General features: G+C 39.9%; 1 protein-coding gene across 3 annotated transcripts in view; it reads right to left on the minus strand.

The window, feature by feature from the left end:
- The window catches only part of l1cama (L1 cell adhesion molecule, paralog a), a 192,130-nt gene that overhangs the window by 58,184 nt on the left and 113,594 nt on the right, over positions 1 to 20,352 (minus strand). For all 3 annotated transcript variants that reach the window (XM_028813403.2, XM_028813402.2, XM_028813398.2), the window contains 6 exons: positions 9,262 to 9,367; positions 7,259 to 7,461; positions 4,399 to 4,521; positions 3,629 to 3,799; positions 1,248 to 1,359; positions 991 to 1,175 (listed from right to left, as the gene is read on the minus strand). In XM_028813403.2, the coding sequence (XP_028669236.1) occupies positions 991 to 1,175; positions 1,248 to 1,359; positions 3,629 to 3,799; positions 4,399 to 4,521; positions 7,259 to 7,461; positions 9,262 to 9,367 (900 nt within the window). The remainder of the gene's footprint in view (positions 1 to 990; positions 1,176 to 1,247; positions 1,360 to 3,628; positions 3,800 to 4,398; positions 4,522 to 7,258; positions 7,462 to 9,261; positions 9,368 to 20,352) is intronic.

Raw genomic sequence — 20,352 nt, forward strand, 5'->3', positions numbered from 1 at the left:
CGCCGACAGGCGTGGGTAAGCCGTTGAACCCCTTTCGTGATGGAGACCGGGGCTTGCAATTGTTCCCCATGAACGAGGAATTCCCAGTAAGTGCGGATCATAAGCTTGCACTGATTACGTCCCTGCCCTTTGTACACACCCCCCCTCACTACTACCATGGAAAGGGTGACTTTGTGGATTATATATAGAAAAGCAGCCGGAACCGCAAAGAACAATGAATGGCGGGGGGGGCCGGGATGGAGGTGGCGGAATGGGCATGCTTCCCCTCTTCCTCCATTTCTCCTCCACGCCCGAGCGCCGTCCAGCCCCATCCCTCGCTCAGGGAGGTGGAGGCGCGACGGCGGTCCTCCAGTTTTCAGTCACGGACGATTGTATGTTGGTTCGTAGCGTGCATTGTTGCAATGTTACTTTTCTTGGTGGTTTATTAAACTACGAATTTTTCAAATGTTCATTTTTTTCCCTGTGATTAAAACTCATTAAAAGAGCGGCGTGATTATGCGGCGTAGCATGGCTAGTGTTCTCATATTATAAGCATCTGATAACTTTAATTCAGATTTTTTTTTTCCATTATGAAGTTGAAGACCAAGGCTCTTACCAACCCAGTCCAGGGTTATAACACTCAGTCCTATTGGTCCCATTTACAGAAGCAAAGTTACCTACACTAACATACTGTATACGTCTTAGTCAAGGGACAAGGACCTAGTGAATAAATCCACCTCAACCCTGAATTTTAATATTTCCCAATCTATATCACTCATTTTAATTTTTTTATTTCACATACATGTTAGTATTTACTGTATTGTCTCTATTTACCACAAATTCCTTTGGAAGTTTAAATATCTGTCATTGGTTATAAATGCTTTGTAACCCTTTTCCTATCCTACATGTTAAGAAAGCAGTAAAAAAACAACAACAAAAATATTTGATTAGGGTTTAAACTAACTAAACTCCCATGACAGATAAAAGGAGCAAGAGAAAAGCATTAGCTACCTTCTACTGTGACGGTGTAGGTATGTTTAACGGTGCCTTCAATGTTCGTAGCAATGCACTGGTACTCGCCATCATCAGCTTCAGTGATGTTCTTGATGCTGAGCTGTTTGTTGTACTTTTCTTGAATCATCCGCTCTTTTGACATTTCGCCATCTTTCCAAACCCACTGCATTGTGGGAGTTGGCCTAGTGGATACACACACAGTGAGATTAATGTTGCATGACCTATCATCCTGTTCCCATTGTCTCCATACTTACAGCCCTTCCACAATACATTCCAGCTCCAGAGTATGCCCACGCAATGCCAAGTAAGAACTCTTCTCTCCCTTTGGCACCAGGAAGTGAGGCTTGCGATTCCTCACAGAGTTTGCTGCATATTTAAAAGAAAAAGAAGGTTAGTGACTAATTACCAGGAAATGAAGGACGTCAGCTTTGGAAACATGCAGGAGAAGGAGGGGAAGGTTGACTGGTCCAAAGTAAATAGTAGGGAGATGGGCATGGCTAACAGATTATCAGAGTCTCCCTACAGCTTTCCTCTTGATAAATAACACTGCTGACAATGTCGGACAGGCTTAGTTGAGCCTCATTTAATCCACGTGCAGGTAGAAATGAAGATGTCACAAAATTCTTGAAAAGCTATAGGAAAGATATTTAAATGCAGTATGTGAGTACATATGTTCCTGGGTTGTTTATTCCGCTCAACATTATAGAAACTGTTAAACCTAACCTGCACATAATGAGAAATAACACTATTTTCTGAATTAGCCTTAGTATGCCAATTGTAGATGAATTGGTGGAGGTGTTGGGTGCCAGTGACTACAATGACGACTTGGCAGTACATTAAGGAAAGGCAGCAAGGATTAAACAACAATCAACTGCAGGGAAGACTATGAGCCCATTTAGTCAGCTTGCAAATCACGAACAGGAGAGGAAGCTTGAGGCAAAAATTCACAAGCATATAAGGCCAGTGTATAACCTCTGTACAGTGTGTGGCTGGACTTGTAATCGAACACAAGTTCCTGGAAATTTGATGCAGCAGTGCCAAACACTGCACTACTTTACTGCCCTTTCCAGGTCAAAGTCCCCCCTATTAAGGCACAGTTCAGAACAGAAGCAAAATTCAGTTCTTGAGTTCTGCTACTCAAGAGTTGTGACAGATAGCAGGAGCTACTTAGACCCAGACTCCAGGCACCATGCATGTACACAGCCAAGGGTTCAAAATAAAGTGAATTTTATTATACAAAAAAAATACCTTTTTCGGGTCCTTTCTTCACAAAAGTAATCACAAGCACAGTTCATACATTAAATCTACTGTCCTCTAATCTCCTCCAGTCAAGCCTTGTCCTCCACCTTGTGACTCCAGCTCACCCGAATGAGGTTGAGCGGCTTCTTTTATGCTAGGCCCAGGAGTACTTACGGTGTTACATGATTACGGAACCTCCTTAAAATGCGTGAGTCCTATTCCAACAGCTCCCTCTGACTGCACCCACGTACACCAACAGGGCTGTCCATCAGGACTACAATTCCAAGGAGGCCCTGTGGGTGTACAAATAGTAGTTCTACCCGAGTGATGCTACCATCTGATGTACTGGGGGACCTCATAGCCCCAAGATATAGTCCTTCCATGTCTTTCCGTTTTATGTTCCCTGCCAGGCATGGTATCTGCAACTACCCACCTATATCCTTTCTTTATTGCCTCCTGTCCAGATAAGGAACAAACCTCCTTCCTGGTCGGGATGCCTATCTGTCCACATTAGCACCTACAGAGTTTTTGCATTTGACTGAGAGATACCAGCAGACAGCTCTGGCAATGGTTGAAATGTAGGCCCATTTATGATGCAAAATGGGAGAGGACGTGAAAAAGGTGTTATGAACGGACTCCAAGGATTCTGACAAACTATTCAAAATTGTAGGAACATGAGGTGAAATGTCACCCAGACTATTCTCGGCAAGAGTAGAGGAAAGGTAAATTCAATTTAATATACCATTAGGAGAATGAAGGACCATTTTGAAAAAGTCCTAAACTTTGTGGATATGTTTTATTCAGAGGAGGTGGTACCAGAGCATCGATTGGTCCATGTCTGTCTTAGGTTGCTGCAGTAATTAAAAAGCTAAGTGGCAGCAAGGATGCAGAGATGAATGGAATTTGGTATGAAATGCTTACAGAGGTGGATATTGCCAAGTTTCCCTAGGAGAAAATAAAGTTCTATAATCATCATCTATTGTGGGGGTGTTTTGATTAATATACCTCTATAATGTCAAGGCAAAACCAGATCATGCCGAAGGGACTTTGGAGTATTTGTAAATTTCCTAGAGGAGATGGAGAATGATGTAGAATATATGGTGGCCTGGTCTGTCCAGCATGGAATTTTTCCACCATGAGCCTCACCAGGAAAATGGATTGGAATTAAAATGAAGTTGGTGAAGTATGTGCTTAGAGAGGTTCTACAGTTTTTACACCACATCTAAAGTACTGTGTATATATTAAATAGGCTAAAATCCAACAACTTGATTATGACATATCCTAATGTTCACAGGTTTTTACGTATCTTTACATTTTCAGAAAACTGTGTCTCCCTCTCTCCTGCCCATCACAAACTAGTAAGTTTTAGACTTTATACAAAAGATTACACACTCACTAGGATTAACTTTCAGCTGGATAGCTTCCTTTTGCACAATGGTCCGAGCACCAATAAACTGAGCATGGCAGATGTAGTCATCACGGCTGTCTGACTCCACCACATTAGAAAAATACAGGTTACCATCTCGGCTCTGGGTCACACGCTCATTTTCATTAATGTGGCGCAGATCTGAGGAGAGAATGTACAACAAGACTTTCAAGAAGGAAGATAATAAACATATTATTAAGAAGACTAGCAATGGCTATGAGGAAAACAGGGAGAATATGATCTAATGTCCAAGGCATTAAGTAAATGATGGTGTATGATACAAGAGAGAAACAATTAAGACAGCAGAAGTACAAAAATAAAAAAGTAAGGCCAAAATAAGACATGCTATTGAATACTTGCAGAGAAAGGTTAAATATTCATTATGGAGTCCGTGAATAAGTTAAAATGTTGAACACACCCAAGGAAGCCATCGAATACTCTATGATACAAACTGCAATAATCTGTACTTTTTCTTAATGACTAATAGATATTGAAACAAAACTATAGGGACAGAAAGACAGACAGATATGAAAATGTTATAACAGACAGACATTTATTTATATTGCACATTTTAAAACATGAAAGTTAAAAGTACTTTACAATAATGATAGATAGATAGATAGATAAATAGATAGATAGATAGATAGATAGATAGATAGATAGATAGATAGATAGATAGATAGATAGATAGATAGATAGATAGATAGATAGATAGATAGATAGATAGATAGATAGCATACTTTCTCCCATCCAGTGAATTATGGGTGGTGCTGTGCTATTAGGTGGATTGCAGGGCAAGACAACACTCTCCCCCTCCTCTTCTTCTACTGGAACAATTACTTCCTTCTGCCACTTTGGAGGGCCTAGAGAAGTTAATATAGTACACAAAATTCATTCAATCGATTTTTGTTAGTTTGTGCAGTCTGTTGTATGATGAACACCAAAAGATCAAATATATTCAGTACAACTCTTGTAGGATAGATTGATGCAGTTACAGCCCAGGCAACTTAATGACTTGCTCAGGATCACTTGTACAGTATGTAGAACACTGGACAGATTGATTCAGTGACACTTCACTATAAGAGACACTAGAGGGCAGTAAACATACATGTAAACAATAACCAAAGGCCCCATCAATATATCACATAAGTAAAAACTGCACTGAACCGAGTCGAGTAAAAGCACTAGAACATTGGACTCAAACCAACTCCATTACAAGGGTACTTATAGCTTTGAGGAATATGTTGTCAATGTAGGTTATTTCTATTATTGCCTTTAACAAAACTCTCTAAAATAGAATGAATTTTGATTTAAAGTAGATAGAAGATAATCAAAAACATTTATTTCCTTGTTCTTTAAAAAATGTGTCTCAGAATGTAATGGAATACCTTGATCTTGATATATTCACCATTTGCAGCTCTGAAAATATGAAAACTGTACTCTTTTTTTGTGCAGAATTAGTGAATCAATGCAGGTGCAGTTAATTTCTCTCACAGAGAGTGTAAGCCGGAGTGTAATATCTGGGGGAAATACCACAAGTCCTTAAAGAACATTTTTGCTTATCACATTTTATTACACTGAATTTAAGACATAAAATCTCAATGATGACTCATAATGGAATCACTACTGCATTCAGTCTTAACAGTTTAAGCAGGAACCACCCAAATAAATGGCCATAAGAATGGACAATTATATAAAAAGTGAAGTGGTCATTCTGACACAGGTCTGTAAAGTTGTAAGTCCTTGTCCATGACCATCAACAGACAAAAATAAAACAGTCTGAATTAGTTTAAGCCATCCTAATCCGGGATGTTCATAAGAAATGTAAAGATTTACTTCATCAGGTAAAAGTACATAATAAACAAGAAATGTTGTGTCAGACATTTGAAATATTAAAATGTGTGCTTCAGTTTAAATGTTTATAGTCTAAACCTTAGAATTTTGTTATTTTTCACCCTCTGATAGAGGTCTGAAGAGGACTAAGTCCCTTGTAAAAAATAAAAAAAAAAACAAAATAACACCCTATTCATTGTCTTTGAAATAGACTTAAATGATACTCCAAATGCTTATGCTTGAAAACGTTCTGGGAGTGGCTCTTAGAGGGCTAGGACCACCAATAAATGTGTGATGAGCAACCTTTAAATAGCATAAAATGACATTCCACATGCCTGTACTATCCATCCCCATTTTTTGTTTTGTGGAAAACGTTGCTCCCTTGTATCCCATCAGGGGGTGAACCTCTGGATTGGTTAATGTGGCATACACAAGGTTAAGCCCTTCTGATCATTTTGCTGCAGACACCTATTGGTTTAATCTTTATCATAGCGTTGCAATTTCTTGCACAAACCATAGTATAAAAATATGCATAAAAATGAGTTTTTTTTGGATATAAAGGGCCAAAAATAGGCAAGAACCCAAGAAAGCTCAATGCACTGTATAAATTGACATCAAGACAAGTTGAGTGGTATATCTTGTGTTTTGTGGGTTCTTTTATCAGTGAATCAGGAGGAGGCAGACAAAAAAAAAGACAAGTCATTTCAGAGAGTTTATAAGAAATTGTTATGAACAAAATATGTGGTGTTAGCCTACTAATTAATACCAAGGTAGAAATAAAATTTGAATTCACAATTATTCACTGGAATTGCTGTATTAAAATTTCTCTTACATAAGCTCAGAAATTGCAGAGGGGCTTGGTAAAGCATAAGATATGTCATCTACCTTGAAGATTATAAACACCATGCCACTTGAGATCTTTGTCTTGTACTTTCAATATACTGTATTCCAAATTCTTAGTACAAATTCAGCTTAGATTTCCCACTGTTCATCCACCTTAAATCACAGAATGCTTGTACTGCCTACACCTTTACGGAATGGCAGAAGGACCTCTGCTGAAAAAGTCCACCTACTGGGCAGGAGAAGTGCTGATCTTGATTTTATTTAAGTAACACTATCAAGGACAGCATTTTGTGGTGGGGGACTCAGTGTAGCTTAGAAGTGGTCTACTGACATCAGCAGCAGCTGTGTTTCCCTGGAAACTGTAACTAAGGTGACAGCAGGGCAGGGGTTGGGAAAGCAGGTAAAGAGGAGTTCTTGCTTTGTTCGGTTAGACTCTGCTGAATAAACCGCATCCATCTGGCTTGAAATCGTGCTACTCCCTCTTTGACATATATTGAAATATTTTGTAGTGCCTTCAGGTACAAAAATTTCTATTTATAAAAATAAAAAGTTGAATGGACTGCAAATAATCTGAACTGACTGTGTGGCAGAAAGCATTTTTTATTTTTGTTGTGTGAATGACCATAAGGGTCCAAGCTCCAAATAAATTGCCCCTTACACAGTGCCAGTGGCTTAATTCATTATATTCTCCCCTTGACTTTCAACAAAAAGTATTGTGCTATTGTTATTGGGTAGAATAATCCTCATTAGACAATAAAGATCTGGATGACCCTACACGTGGACCCTGCCCACCACCTTACAGAAATGATGTGGTTATTATAGTTTCCATAGTGTATTATAATCTTGACATATCCAAAAGGAAGTTATAGATGGAAAGTTTACTGTTGAATAATTTTAATGAGAATGGGTAGAAAATGTGCATACTCTCGGCAATCAAGGTGATCTCGGTAGAGATGGCAGTGCCCAGGGTGTTGGCAGCATAACACCGGTATTTGCCTTGATAATGTTTGATGCCTCCGACACCATTGCCACTGGTTATCATGGAAAAGGTTCCTGAATCACTGCTCATTTGCAGTCTGGGTTCTGCACTGATGTCAAAGAAATGCCCGTCTTTTGTCCACCGAAACCTGAGGCAGAAGAAAAGGAAAAAAAAATAATAGTTATCAGAGAAAGGGAACTCTAAAGAAAGTTACACCACATGTTCACGATTATTTTCAATTCGTTTCTTTTTTTCAGTGGGGTTTAGATAAGACTGGGATAAGCTTCTGCTGTCTACAAGGACTCATAAGGACAACCTAAGCATAAATCCTGATCTCAGATTAGTAGGACAGATTTGCCAGGAAGTGCTGGTGTTTGTAATAAAATGACTGGAAAGGCCTTGTTATTTGCAGTTACTGTGACATGCCAGTCATTTTATTCTTACTCTGACAGGACATTGTCTTGGGGATTTTTTTGTCAAACTTATCCTGCACACAATGGGAGATGACACCAAGACCGCCTTGGTTTAGATGAATTGGTGAAGGTGTTGGGTAACAGTGACATACTTGGCAGTGCATTGAGGCAGGAATCAACCAAAGATTAAATAAAAATCAATTGCAGGGAACCCTATGGGTCCATACAGTCAACTTGCAAATCATGAACAGGGGAGGAAGTTCACAAAGACATTGTGCAATCTCCACACAGAGTGTGACTGGACCAGAAAATCAAACTCAGGTTTCTGGAAATGTGAGGCAGTAGTGCCAAACACTGAGCAACTTTGCTGCCTTTCCTAAGTTATAGTTGACCTAATTATGTCCCCAGTAGGCATGGTACAGAAGCAAATAACAAGAGAAGAAAAATTCTTGAGTTCTGTTTCTGAAAAGGGTTTTTGAATTTGTTGGAGAGGTACCAGCATACAGCTGTGGCAATGGCTGAAGTGAAGGCCCATTTATGATGAAAGATGGGAGAGAAGATGAATAATGTGTTATGAACAAGCTCCAAGGTTTTGGGAAATCTTTTGAAGATGCAGGAACAGGTGGGGAAATGGCATCCAGACTATTCTTAGCGCGTGTGAGGAAGAGGTACATTTAACTTGGGATACCTTTAAGAGAAGGAAAGACTGATTTGAAAAAGATTAAACTTTATGGATATGTCATATTTAGAGGAGGTGGTACCAGAAGTATGGTTGGTCCATGTCTGTCCTAGTTGCTGCAGTGATTAAAAATCTATAATTGAGACATGCCAGTCATTTTATTCTTACTCAAAGAGTACATGGCTTATTGGATGGTTTATCTACACAATGTATGGCCTTGGGGATCTTTTTGCAAACTGCAATCTTCTTGCACACCAAACAAACCCACAATCTGATGTCATCCCTGTTATTATTACTCGATTCATTTCTAGTATAATAAATTGACACAATGAACAGTTACCTAGGGAGCACTGGACTCCAAATCTTACAAGTAGTCTCTGACGTGCAATCTTTCAAAGTAAGAGAGCCACAGGTTACTGCTGCTGCAGTATACCAGAATGGTTCAGAATTAAGATCTAGGCAACTATAACCAAGATTGTGGAAACAATGGAGCCCTAAAAATGAAAAAAATTCATTTTTCCACAGGGGATCATCTATGTGGGTTGATTGATTCTTATCATATAAACCTCAGTAATGACATAAATTTTTTCTTTTGGGACAGGGACCAAGTGAAAATAAATAGATTGACATGGTACAAGGGTTAAGAATATTAAATTCATACATTTATAGAGTTTATAATTGACTGAGAATTTAATAAATGCAAATCACTGTTAGATCACAGCAGCACATCTTTCAAGACCATCCACAGCAAACGGTTCATGGTTGAAGCTTTACCAACTGGACATCCGCTTTAGCTTAATATTTCATGTAATCTTTGTTTATCTCAAACATGCAGTTGTGATAGATTGGCACTTACTCAGGTTTTGGGTTCCCCATGGCCTCGCATTTCACATTGACATCATCACTTGAGTAAACAATGAGTGTTTCAGGAGACTGGTCAGTGATAATGGGAGGTTTCTCCACTGCAAGGGAATCAAGAGCAGGAGGTAAATTATAGATACAGTCAATAGAAACTTGACATATTTCTGTATTACAAATCCAAATTCCTGCTGTTATATCGATTATTTCCTGAAAGTGTAAGGTTAATATAACTAGTAGTTTTCACTAGTAATTACAGTGTATTTTCTTTTCTCTACAATCAGAAAGCACTTACTGTGAAAAGTCCTTTTCATTTTTAAATCTGCGTAAACCACTGTGTCAAGGGAGAGACCAACAACAGATGGGGTATTGGTTGGCAGACTCACACATTCAGGGTCAATTTAGAGTCACCCATTGACCTGCCATACATGTCTTTGGGATCTGGGAGCAAAACTAAACAACCTGGAGAAAAAAACTCACATAAACATAGGGAGAATGTGAGAAGTTCACAAAGACAGAGAATGGGCCAGGATTCAGGCCCAGAATTCTAAACCTGTAAGGGAGCTACACTGACCACTGTGCCACTCTGCTTTGAGAGAGACACAGTGTCTAAACGGAGTGAATTTAATTGTGTGTGGATCCAGTATGGTTACCTGTGAATGGCACTTAAGAGCATCCAGTGCTCACAGGAACATTTCTCTTAGGTTTCTTTATATAAAAAATGCCAAGGTTTGGCCATCTGTCATGCGATTACTTGAAAACTACTGGGACTAAAACCCTGATATGTTCTGGTGAATCAACAAATTAGAGGTAGCGTCAACCCTGGCAAAGACAGCCGGCTTCAAGTGTTTCTTAAGGCAAACTGATCAAGAAGGTGACATGGCAGAAAGAAAAAGAACAGCTCTGACATCCGCTGAGCATTAAGCAAATGTCAGATGTCAATTATGTGATAAGAAGAAGAAAAATGACAGCTGCGGCATTTGCTTACCATTAAGCACACACAACGCAGAAACCTGCAGGTACTTGTGAACTACTGGCACTAGAACCTTGATCTTGGTCTTAATCAAAAGCTTATGACCCGATACAATCTGAAATGTCAAACATTTTGAGACATGACAACCTCTGAAAAGTTAAGTGATTGACACAGTGACCTGGCAGAAAAGACTGACTGGTGAGCAGAAAAGTTTGTTATAAAAGCTAGATTCTCGCAATCCCCCTAGAAATACTAAATACATCTTCAGAATTCACAATCAAATGTAAGTACTGTGTTTATTGATTACACGATGAACTCTGTAAAAGGAAGAAGGAAAAAGAAGAGCAACTACATCTGTGAAGCTGTATTTTTCCATTGTGAAGATAAAACACTGGAAAAGTTTGCCTTGCTGTCATGAACCACCTTTATTTGACGACTGGAGATCCACATTTCCTAGAAGTTTATAAAAAGTTGTTGCATGTTCATTGTGGATTTGCACAAGGATGTAAAAAGCAATATTGTATAAAATATTCAACAGCCATACTTGATTAAAAGTTGAAGTACCTTTCTAAACAGTTGCTCATTTAAACGTAAAATTTAAAACAATAGATATTGATTGTAATTAAGTACAAGCAAATTGGATTACCCCTTTTGATTTCTGTCCATCGATTTCAAAAACCTGAACATGCGGAGAACAGCTGCAGGGAAGTTGAAGTCTATCTCAGAAAGCATCAGGCACAAGACAGGAAGAAGCCCTAGGTAAGGCACCAACCCACAGCAGAGTGAACATATACAAACCCAGACACAAACACACATTAGGGGTCAATTTAACACAGCCAATTGACCCAAAGTCTTTCTTGTGATTCTGAACTGATGAGTAATAATTTCCTCAAGCTAAAAAAAAGTGGTAGTAAAGAAAAGTAAAGATTTTAGATATAATCTTGGAGTCCGACCTTTAAATTGCACATTAACCAAAATCATAGGACTGCATTTTAAGGTTAGACTTATTATAACATTGCAGGATTCTAAGAAATTAATTAAAGCATTTGTTTTGAATTGACTAGATTACTGTAATCCACATTACTAACCGATAATGATAAACCGGATGGACGCAGGGACATCCGGCAATGGGCCGTGGACGCAAAAGACGTACTGCACAGGCGTCCCACAAATCCCCCCCCCCCCCCACTGCAAGCAACGGGAACCGGATGGAATGCAACGTAAAATAAGAAATGAGGCACCGCACAGAAAAAAGGAGTCAGACCACAGAAAAAAGGAGTCAGACGCCGGCGCTGTGCACAAAACCCATTGCACACGAAACGGGACACACACAAAGAGGAGGATTCAACAAGCCCCTACCACACAAAAAAAAAGAAGCCGCGAGCACCACACAAAGCCCATTGGACACAAAATGGGACAGACTACGGACATAGCACATGAAACGTATACAAAAACGACGATTCAGACCCACGACCACACTAACATAAATAACAAATGACACACAAAGCCCCATTTCTAAATGAACCGTCCGTATTAAACATACGTCATCTCAACACGTTTACACTATGCAGCATAGGTGGATCTCATTACAATGTGGCACTATTAACCGTTCAACCACAGAAAAGGCTCCATATTAACAGTGAGTGCGATCCTCCTTATTACTTATCCATATTTCTCACGCTGAAGAACAAACAAGTCATGAATTCACGATCACGGGTACAAAACGATACGGCTCGGATAACGGGACCAAACACACAATTCACACTATGCAGCATAGGTGGATCTCATTACAATGAGGCACTATTAACCGTTCAACCACAGAAAAGGCTCCATATTAACAGTGAGTGCGATCCTCCTTATTACTTATCCATATATCTAACGCTGAAGAACAAACAAGTCATGAATTCACGATCAAGGGTACAAAATGAACGTAGACGCATGCAGCGCGCGGCTCACAGTGCTGCATCGATACAGGCACGGGTTCAAAACGAAACACCTCCCGTCTCAGACATACAGAAACGACAGCGAAGGGACAAAATAAATAAACGCAGACGTCTACACCGCACATCTGGAATGCCGGAAAACAAGCAGGCGAGGCTCCAAAAAGAGAAAGCTCAACTGACCTACATACAAAAACGGGCAAGGCTCAATACAAACAATGCACGCCGTAAACTACAACGGGCTTCTCACACAGCACAGGCAAATCGATTACAGCTCCAAAACAACACGTCCCAAATACTGGACATACAACGACGCGCCTCTCAAACGGCACAAGCAAAACATACAGGTCACGGACATCAACGACAGACACCTGCTAAACGCTTGCGCCAGTTAGCTGACAACGCGTTCAATAATGAGTCCACTATTCAGGAAAATTCATTCGGATTAATGAATGTCATTTGCAATCATTGTCATTCACTTAACTTCCCTGAAGAAACAACTGGCAATACAAGTAATACATTTACACGTTGTTGTCAAAAGGGTCAAATTAGACTGCCTCCTTTACATTCATATCATGAATATCTACAGAAGCTTCTAACTAACGATGTACCTGAAAGTAAAAACTTTATGAACTGCATTACATCCTACAAAACGGTATCCATCATGAACATGAACAGTAGCACTGCACGTGACATCCGTCTTGCAAAACTGTTAATTATTGATGAATGTACAATGGCATCCAGTCACTTACTCAACACCATTCATAAACTTCTACAAACGTTGATGAATAATAATATTCCCTTTCGATGAAAGGTACTTTTATTAGGAGGAGATTTTAGACAGTGCTTAGCTATTGTTCCACATGCCATGCGCTCAGCTATTGTTCAGTGCACCTTAAAATACGCAGACAATTGGCATTGCTTTCAAAAGATACAGTTAGTACAAAACATGCAATGTCCAGATCCAGATCATAACAATTGGTTATTACAACTGGGGGATGGTACACTCACCAATACAGATAGACTTCACCCAGATATTATTACAATTCCTCAAGCCTTTATCTGTGACGACTTAGTTACAAAGATATTTGGAACAGCAATCTCATTAGACCAAATGCCCCTTTTAACACAACGCACTATATTATGTCCAAAAAATATTAATGTGTAAAACATAAATACCCAAGTCATTGCATTACTTCCTGGAGAGACACAACTCTTTCTAAGCTCTGACAAAGTTGACTGTGATCACGACAATGACCATCTTCATTGACCTTACAAGTTCTGACCTGGAATTACCTTTTACACTTAAACGGCGTTTACAAAGAAATTTTCCAATAAACCTTTACACTGTGCCACACACTTTATTGTTTGCTTTCTATATGCATCATCTACACCTTCACACTATTCTATATCTCATTCATACATCACGCTCTTTGTCATTTCCCAACACCAGGGGTTGGCGAGCGAAGCGAGCAGGGGGTGGAGCCCCCTAGTATGTTCCTAATAGGACTATTCAAAAGAAGGAAATCAATCGGAATGATTTAAGAACATTTATGTTAAGTAGAATGCCCAGTGAGGACTGAGTGGTCTTCTGGCCTTGGAAACATCCAGGAAGATTTCATTTTTTTACCAGATTATCTTAAGTTTTTTTTTGTTTTCAGTCCTCCCACACCATAACCTATCATCTATAGGGGAGGAGCGAAAGCTTTAGATTCATCAAAAATCTATTTGGTTTTTGATGGATCTCAACATTCTAGAGTCCCCTGATACTGAAAGCATCGATATCTCGATGGTAGGTGTGTGTCTGTCTGAGTGTTTGTGCATCTGTGTGTCACAGTTTCCTGAGGATTGTCTAGAGCTAAAAAGACTCAATGGAAAAATACCAAACTCGAAACTTAACCCTGTTATGAAATGATGATGTGTTGATTAGTTTTTGAGCCAAATCATGCAAGAGAAAGAGGCACTCTAGAGCAACCCTCAAATACTGTAATTCTGCAGTTAATTATGAATTCTTCTCATTTTTTTATATTTTCTGTGTTCTCCTGACCTTATCATTGGACTCATCTTCAGAGACTTAAAAGTCAGTTCTATACCTAAGAACTCTAATTTCTATCCATCCATCCATCCATCCATCCATTATCCACCGCTTATCCGAGGTCGGGTCGCGGGGGCAGCAGCCTAAGCAGGGAAGCCCAGACCTCCATCTCCCCGGCCACCTCCTCCAGCTCCTCTGGGAGGACCCCGAGGTGTTCCCAGGCCAGCCGGGAGATATAATCCCTCCAGCGTGTCCTGGGTCTGCCCCGTGGCCTTCTCTCAGTGGGACATGCCCGGAACACCCCCCCAGGGAGGCGTCCAGGGGGCATCCTGACCAGATGCCCGAACCACCTCAACTGACTCCTCTCAATGTAGTGAGTAGTGAGAGGTAAAGTCTCTCCCGGATAACTGAACTCCTCACCCTAAGGCAGCATTTTTCAACCTTTAAGTATTTGCGACCCGAGTTTTCATAACAGTTTTAATCATGCCCCCCCTGTTTTTTTTGAAAGGAGCCCACTAATACCAATTTGTTCTTTTTTAATTAATGATATATCATAGATGCATATTTTATTATATCTACTTAACATTTATCGACATTTATCTAACTCTATATTTATGTATCTAGTATCAGAATGTAGTTTAAGTTAATTTGTTTTGGTTTCAATAGATGTATTTTTCATATTTTCGATTGTTGTTTTCTTTTTTCACATCTTCGCGCCCCCCTTTTTGTTACGTCGTGCCCCCTTAGGGGGCCCGCCCCACAATTTGAGAACCACTGCTCTAAGAGAAAGTCCAGCCACCCTGCAGAGAAAACTCATTTTGGCCGCTTGTATCCGCAATCTTGCTCTTTTGGTCACTACCCAAAGCTCGTGGCCATAGGTGAGGGTAGGAATGTAGATCGACTGGTAAATCGACAGCCTCGCCTTTTGGCTCAGCTCTCTCTTCACCACGACGGACCGTTGCAGAGCCCGCATTACTGCGGATGCCATACCGATCCATCTGTTGACCTCAAGCTCCATTCTTCCCTCACTCGTGAACAAGACCCTGAGATACTTGAACTCCTCCACTTGAGGCAGTAATGTGTTCCCAACCCGGAGAGAGCATTCCACCCTTTTCCGGCTGAGAACCATGGCCTCGGATTTAGAGGTGCTGACTCTCATCCCCGCCGCTTCACACTCGGCTGCGAACCACTCCAGTGAGAGCTGGAGGTCACTGTCTGATGAAGCCAACAGAACCACGTCATCCGCAAATAGCAGAGACGAGATTCTGAGGTCACCGAACCATACCCTCTCCGCTTTTTGGCTGCGCCTAGAAATTCTGTCCATAAAACTTATGAACAGAATTGGTGACAAAGGGCAGCCCTGGCGGAGTCCAACCTCAACAGGAAACGAGTCCGACTTATTACCGGCAATGCGGACCAAGCTCCTGCTCCTTCTGTACAGGGACTGAATGGCTCGTAACAACGAGCCTTGAACCCTGTACTCTCGGCGCACACCCCACAGGATGCTTTGAGGGACATGGTTGAATGCCTTCTCAAAATCCACAAAACACATGTGGACTGTTTGGGAAAACTCCCATGCCCCCTCCAGGATCCTGGCCAGGGTGTAGAGCTGGTCCAGTGTTCCACGGTCGGGATGGAATCCGCATTGTTCCTCTTGAATCCGAGATTCGACCATCGACCGAACTCTCTTCTCCAGTACCCCTGAATAGACCTTACCGGGGAGGCGGAGGAGTGTGATCCCCCTATAGTTGGAGCACATCCTCTGGTCACCCTTCTTAAAAAGCGGGACCACCACCCTGGTTTGCCAATCCAGAGGCACTGCCCCCAATGTCCATGCAATGTTGCAGAGACATGTCAACCAGGACAGCCCCACAACATCCTGAGCCGCCACCTCGGAGCTTTTTAACTACCTCGGCAACCTCGGCCCCTGATATGGACGGGCCCCCCCCGGAGTCCTCCAGCTCTGCCTCCTCTAAGGAAGACATGCTGGTGGAATTGAGAAGATCCTCGAAGAATTCCTTCCACCGGTCAATAACATCTGCAATTGAGGTCAGTAGGGCCCCATCTCCACTGTACACAGTGTTGGTGGAGCACCGCTTTCCCCTCCTGAGCTGCCTGAAGGTTTGCAAGAACCTTCTCGGTGCTGACCGAAAGTCATTTTCCATGGCTTCCCCAAACTCCTCCCACTCTAATTTTCTATTAATTATATATCTATTTTATGTGTTTACTGATTTAACTCATTATTATTCTTATCTAATTTTATTTTTCTTGTAACGTTTTATTTGACATCTTATAAATCAATTTGAGCTACATCGTGTGCATGAAAATATGCTATAGAAATAAATGTTGTTGTAGTACACCTCAGTGCAGGCTGCCATGAAGACAGTGACTGAACATGGCAGGTATCAGTTGTGGAAATCACTGAGGCTAGAATTGTATGTCACCATTGCCCTGCCCAGCCCCGCCCTCAAACATCTACCCCAGCCCTGTTCTACAGGTTGTAGGGAGATGTACTTGGAATGACTGCGTAGATGACTGGGTGTTAGAGCCAGTTGCTTCTTCATGATCATGAAGTTTCCTAGGACAGCGGAAACCCCTATTTTAGATGACTGACCGAGTAAAATATTGTGCAGATTTGTGTAGCCCATTTTGTTTTTTGGTTTAGTATAGCAGTAATAATTATGACCAGCAAAAAATATATCACAGTAAAAGTGATATAAAAGTAACCATTTGTGCTTAAAAAATATAGAAAAGTAAAAATACAAGTAGACAGGAAACTGAAGTATAAATATTCTCAAAACATACTAGAGTAAAGCAACGAATATTTCTACTTTCTTAGTATACAACACTGGCACAAAGTAAATAACTATGTAATTATAAATACATTGAACAAGTATGCTAGAACACTGACATGTGAGTATTAGTGGAACATACATTTCATGCAAAAGTACATATTAATCATTACAAGTGTGATTGTATGGAATTGATCAGGATAAAGCAGGAGCAATGTGACTTTTTATAGTAAAAGCAAAATTTATTACGACAATGTTGTACTTCAATAACAGCATATCCAGTGTTTGTAGCCACAGCTAATCAGCAGAGCAGTGCCAGCATCATCACCCAGGGGCATGCAATGCACAAAAGAAGAATGCCTTTGTATTCACTATCAAATGCAGAATATTAAATAATACTCTTTAATTACTTCGATTTACTTTATTTCATCTTTCTGTTTAATGTTTGAGTGAAGAGGAAATTAAAATATTCCAACACCCTAAAAAATGTTTTGTGAAACCTACTTGAGATTTCATTAGGACAGGGGTAGGCAACGTCAGTCCTGGTGAGCCGCAGTATGTGCAGGTTTTTGTTCCAACCCAGTTCCTTAACGTGAACTCAATTATTGCTGATGAAGCACATATTGCTTAAGTGACATTTTGATGCTTCATTTTAGTGGTCTCGCTTGTTAAGGTTCTCCAACCTTAATTGCTTATTTCAATCTTAAACTGCTGCATTCAGTGTTTTAATTGCTCCTTATTAGCAATAAGATGTAAAAGACAAAGCAGCCAGCAGTTCTCCAGCTAGCTTTTTTCCAATTACATCTGTGTGTGTTCATCATGCACTGTTTGATTTAATAAAACACTTAATAGAAAAATGTGACAGACTGAAAATGATCTGTTTTAGGCTTCATATCATTTGGATGATATCCTTGGAAAGGAAAAAAATCTACGATATAAGAGCCTTACATTGCACAGACTAACAAGCCATAAAATTAAATAAGGTCTGAGATTGGCAATGATTGGTTTCTAATTAAGCAATTGGGTTGGAATGAAAACCTGTAGCCACTGCGGCTCACCAGGACCGACGTTGCCTACCCCTGCATTAGGAAGATCTTAAAAATTACACACACAAAAGACAGAGCATATTCAGAACAATGTCACCAGGCTGCAATTTACTTCCTTCTGACAAGTGTGATTTACAACAGGGGTAGGCAACGTCGGTCCTGGAGTGCCACAGTATGTGCAGGTTTTTGTTCCAACCTAGTTCCTTAACGAGAATTCAATTATTGCTGATGAAGCACATATTGCTTAAGTGACATTTTGATGCTTCATTTTAGTGGTCTCGCTTGTTAAGGTTCTCCAACCTTAATTGCTTATTTCAATCTTAAACTGCTGCATTCAGTGTTTTAATTGCTCCTTATTAGCAATAAGATGTAAAAGACAAAGCAGCCAGCAGTTCTCCAGCTAGCTTTTTTCCAATTACATCTGTGTGTGTTCATCATGCACGGTTTGATTTAATAAAACACTTAATAGAAAAATGTGACAGACTGAAAATGATCTGTTTTAGGCTTCAAATCATTTGGATGATATCCTTGGAAAGGAAAAAAATCTATGATATAAAAGCCTTACATTGCACAGACTAACAAGCCATAAAATTAAATAAGGTCTGAGATTGGCAATGATTGGTTTCTAATTAAGCAATTGGGTTGAATGAAAACCTGTAGCCACTGCGGCTCACCAGGACCGACATTGCCTACCCCTGTTTTACATCTTATTGCTAATAAGGAGCAATTAAAACACTGAATGCAGCAGTTTAAGATTGAAATAAGCAATTAAGGTTGGAGAACCTTAACAAGCGAGACCACTAAAATGAAGCATTAAAATGTCACTTAAGCAATATGTGCTTCATCAGCAATAATTGAGTTCTCGTTAAGGAACTGGGTTGGAACAAAAACCTGCACATACTGTGGCACTCCAGGACCGACGTTGCCTACCCCTGATTTACAACATACGTTGTAGATGCATCTTATTTACGAAGTCTTCAGTGTGACTAAAAAAGAGTCTCTTTCTTTTTAAACCCTTTATCATTGGCTTAAAACTTTGAGCACTGAAGTGGACAATTTGAAGGAGAATCTTTACCATGTAAGATGCCTTAATTGAACAAAAAGTGTTCTTGTGATCAAGTGAAATTTGTCATTTATTAATATATAATCTGCATCTAAGAACTTCTGATGACATAGGCTAGTATGATTAATCAGACATTCAGTTTGTAAATGGATTTTTCTTTCATTAATATTTCAGATTTCAGTAACCTATTGTATAGCTCTTAAGTGCTTTGTGAAAGTAACAACCTTTTAACATCAGCTAGCAGCATTTTTATTTCTAATATATCTTATTCTATGCGTCTCCCATTGGCATTGCAGACAAAGTAAGCATATTGTTCATGGTGACACTAGGAGATGCAACTCGCCCTGTTCATCGGCATTTACTGTTTCTTTCCTTCTACAAATAATAATGCTCACTGATTTGAATGAAAGCATCACTTTCCTTGGGAATTCAGATATTCCCCTATTTAAGGCTATGGACATATGACTGCAGTAAGTATAATGGCTTAAAAAAGGGCATATATTAAGGTGTCAGTAGTATACGTCCTAAATACACAATGGGATATCTTTTGAATACACAATGGGAGGTCTGAAAATATGAAAGCACACCTTATGAAAAAACCTTGGAGTCATCGTGGGCTCCACACTGTCTTCTTCAAGACAGTGTACTTTATGTGTTATGTTGTTTGGAGTACAAGTCAAAGGAGGTTATGCTAAAGTTATATAACTCGCTGGTAAAGCCTAACCTGGAGTACTGCATGTAGTTTTGGTTTCCATATACCAAAAAAGACACAGAGGAGAGAGACTAAGCCGATTCCAGGACTAAGAGGTATGAGTTATCTCAAGAGATTGAAAGAGCCGACCCTTTAAAGTTTACAAAGGAAGGAAATTAAGAGGTGACATGATCAAGGTGTTTAAAATTATGAAAGGAATTAGCACAGCGGATCCAAGCTACCACTTTAGAATAAATTCTTCAACCGGTATATGGGGACATGGTTAGAAATTGTTAACACACATACGTTAGAAACTTTTTCTTCTGATAAAGAACCACAGACACATTGAATAAATTAACTAGTAGTCTGGGCAAGAGTAGGTTTTTTGGGACCTTCAAAATTTGACATGATGTTATTTTGGATAATCCCAGTGAAAGGGATGGACAGGCTTGTTGGGGTAAATGGCCTGTTCTCATCGCAGTTCTAATGTATTAAAGCCAGGTTTAGAGCTGTCTTCTTTTAAAAAAAATGTCCACATTTATAGATGTG

This window comes from Erpetoichthys calabaricus, chromosome 11 (assembly GCF_900747795.2).
Source record: "Erpetoichthys calabaricus chromosome 11, fErpCal1.3, whole genome shotgun sequence".
Classification (NCBI taxonomy): Eukaryota; Metazoa; Chordata; class Cladistia; order Polypteriformes; family Polypteridae; genus Erpetoichthys; species Erpetoichthys calabaricus.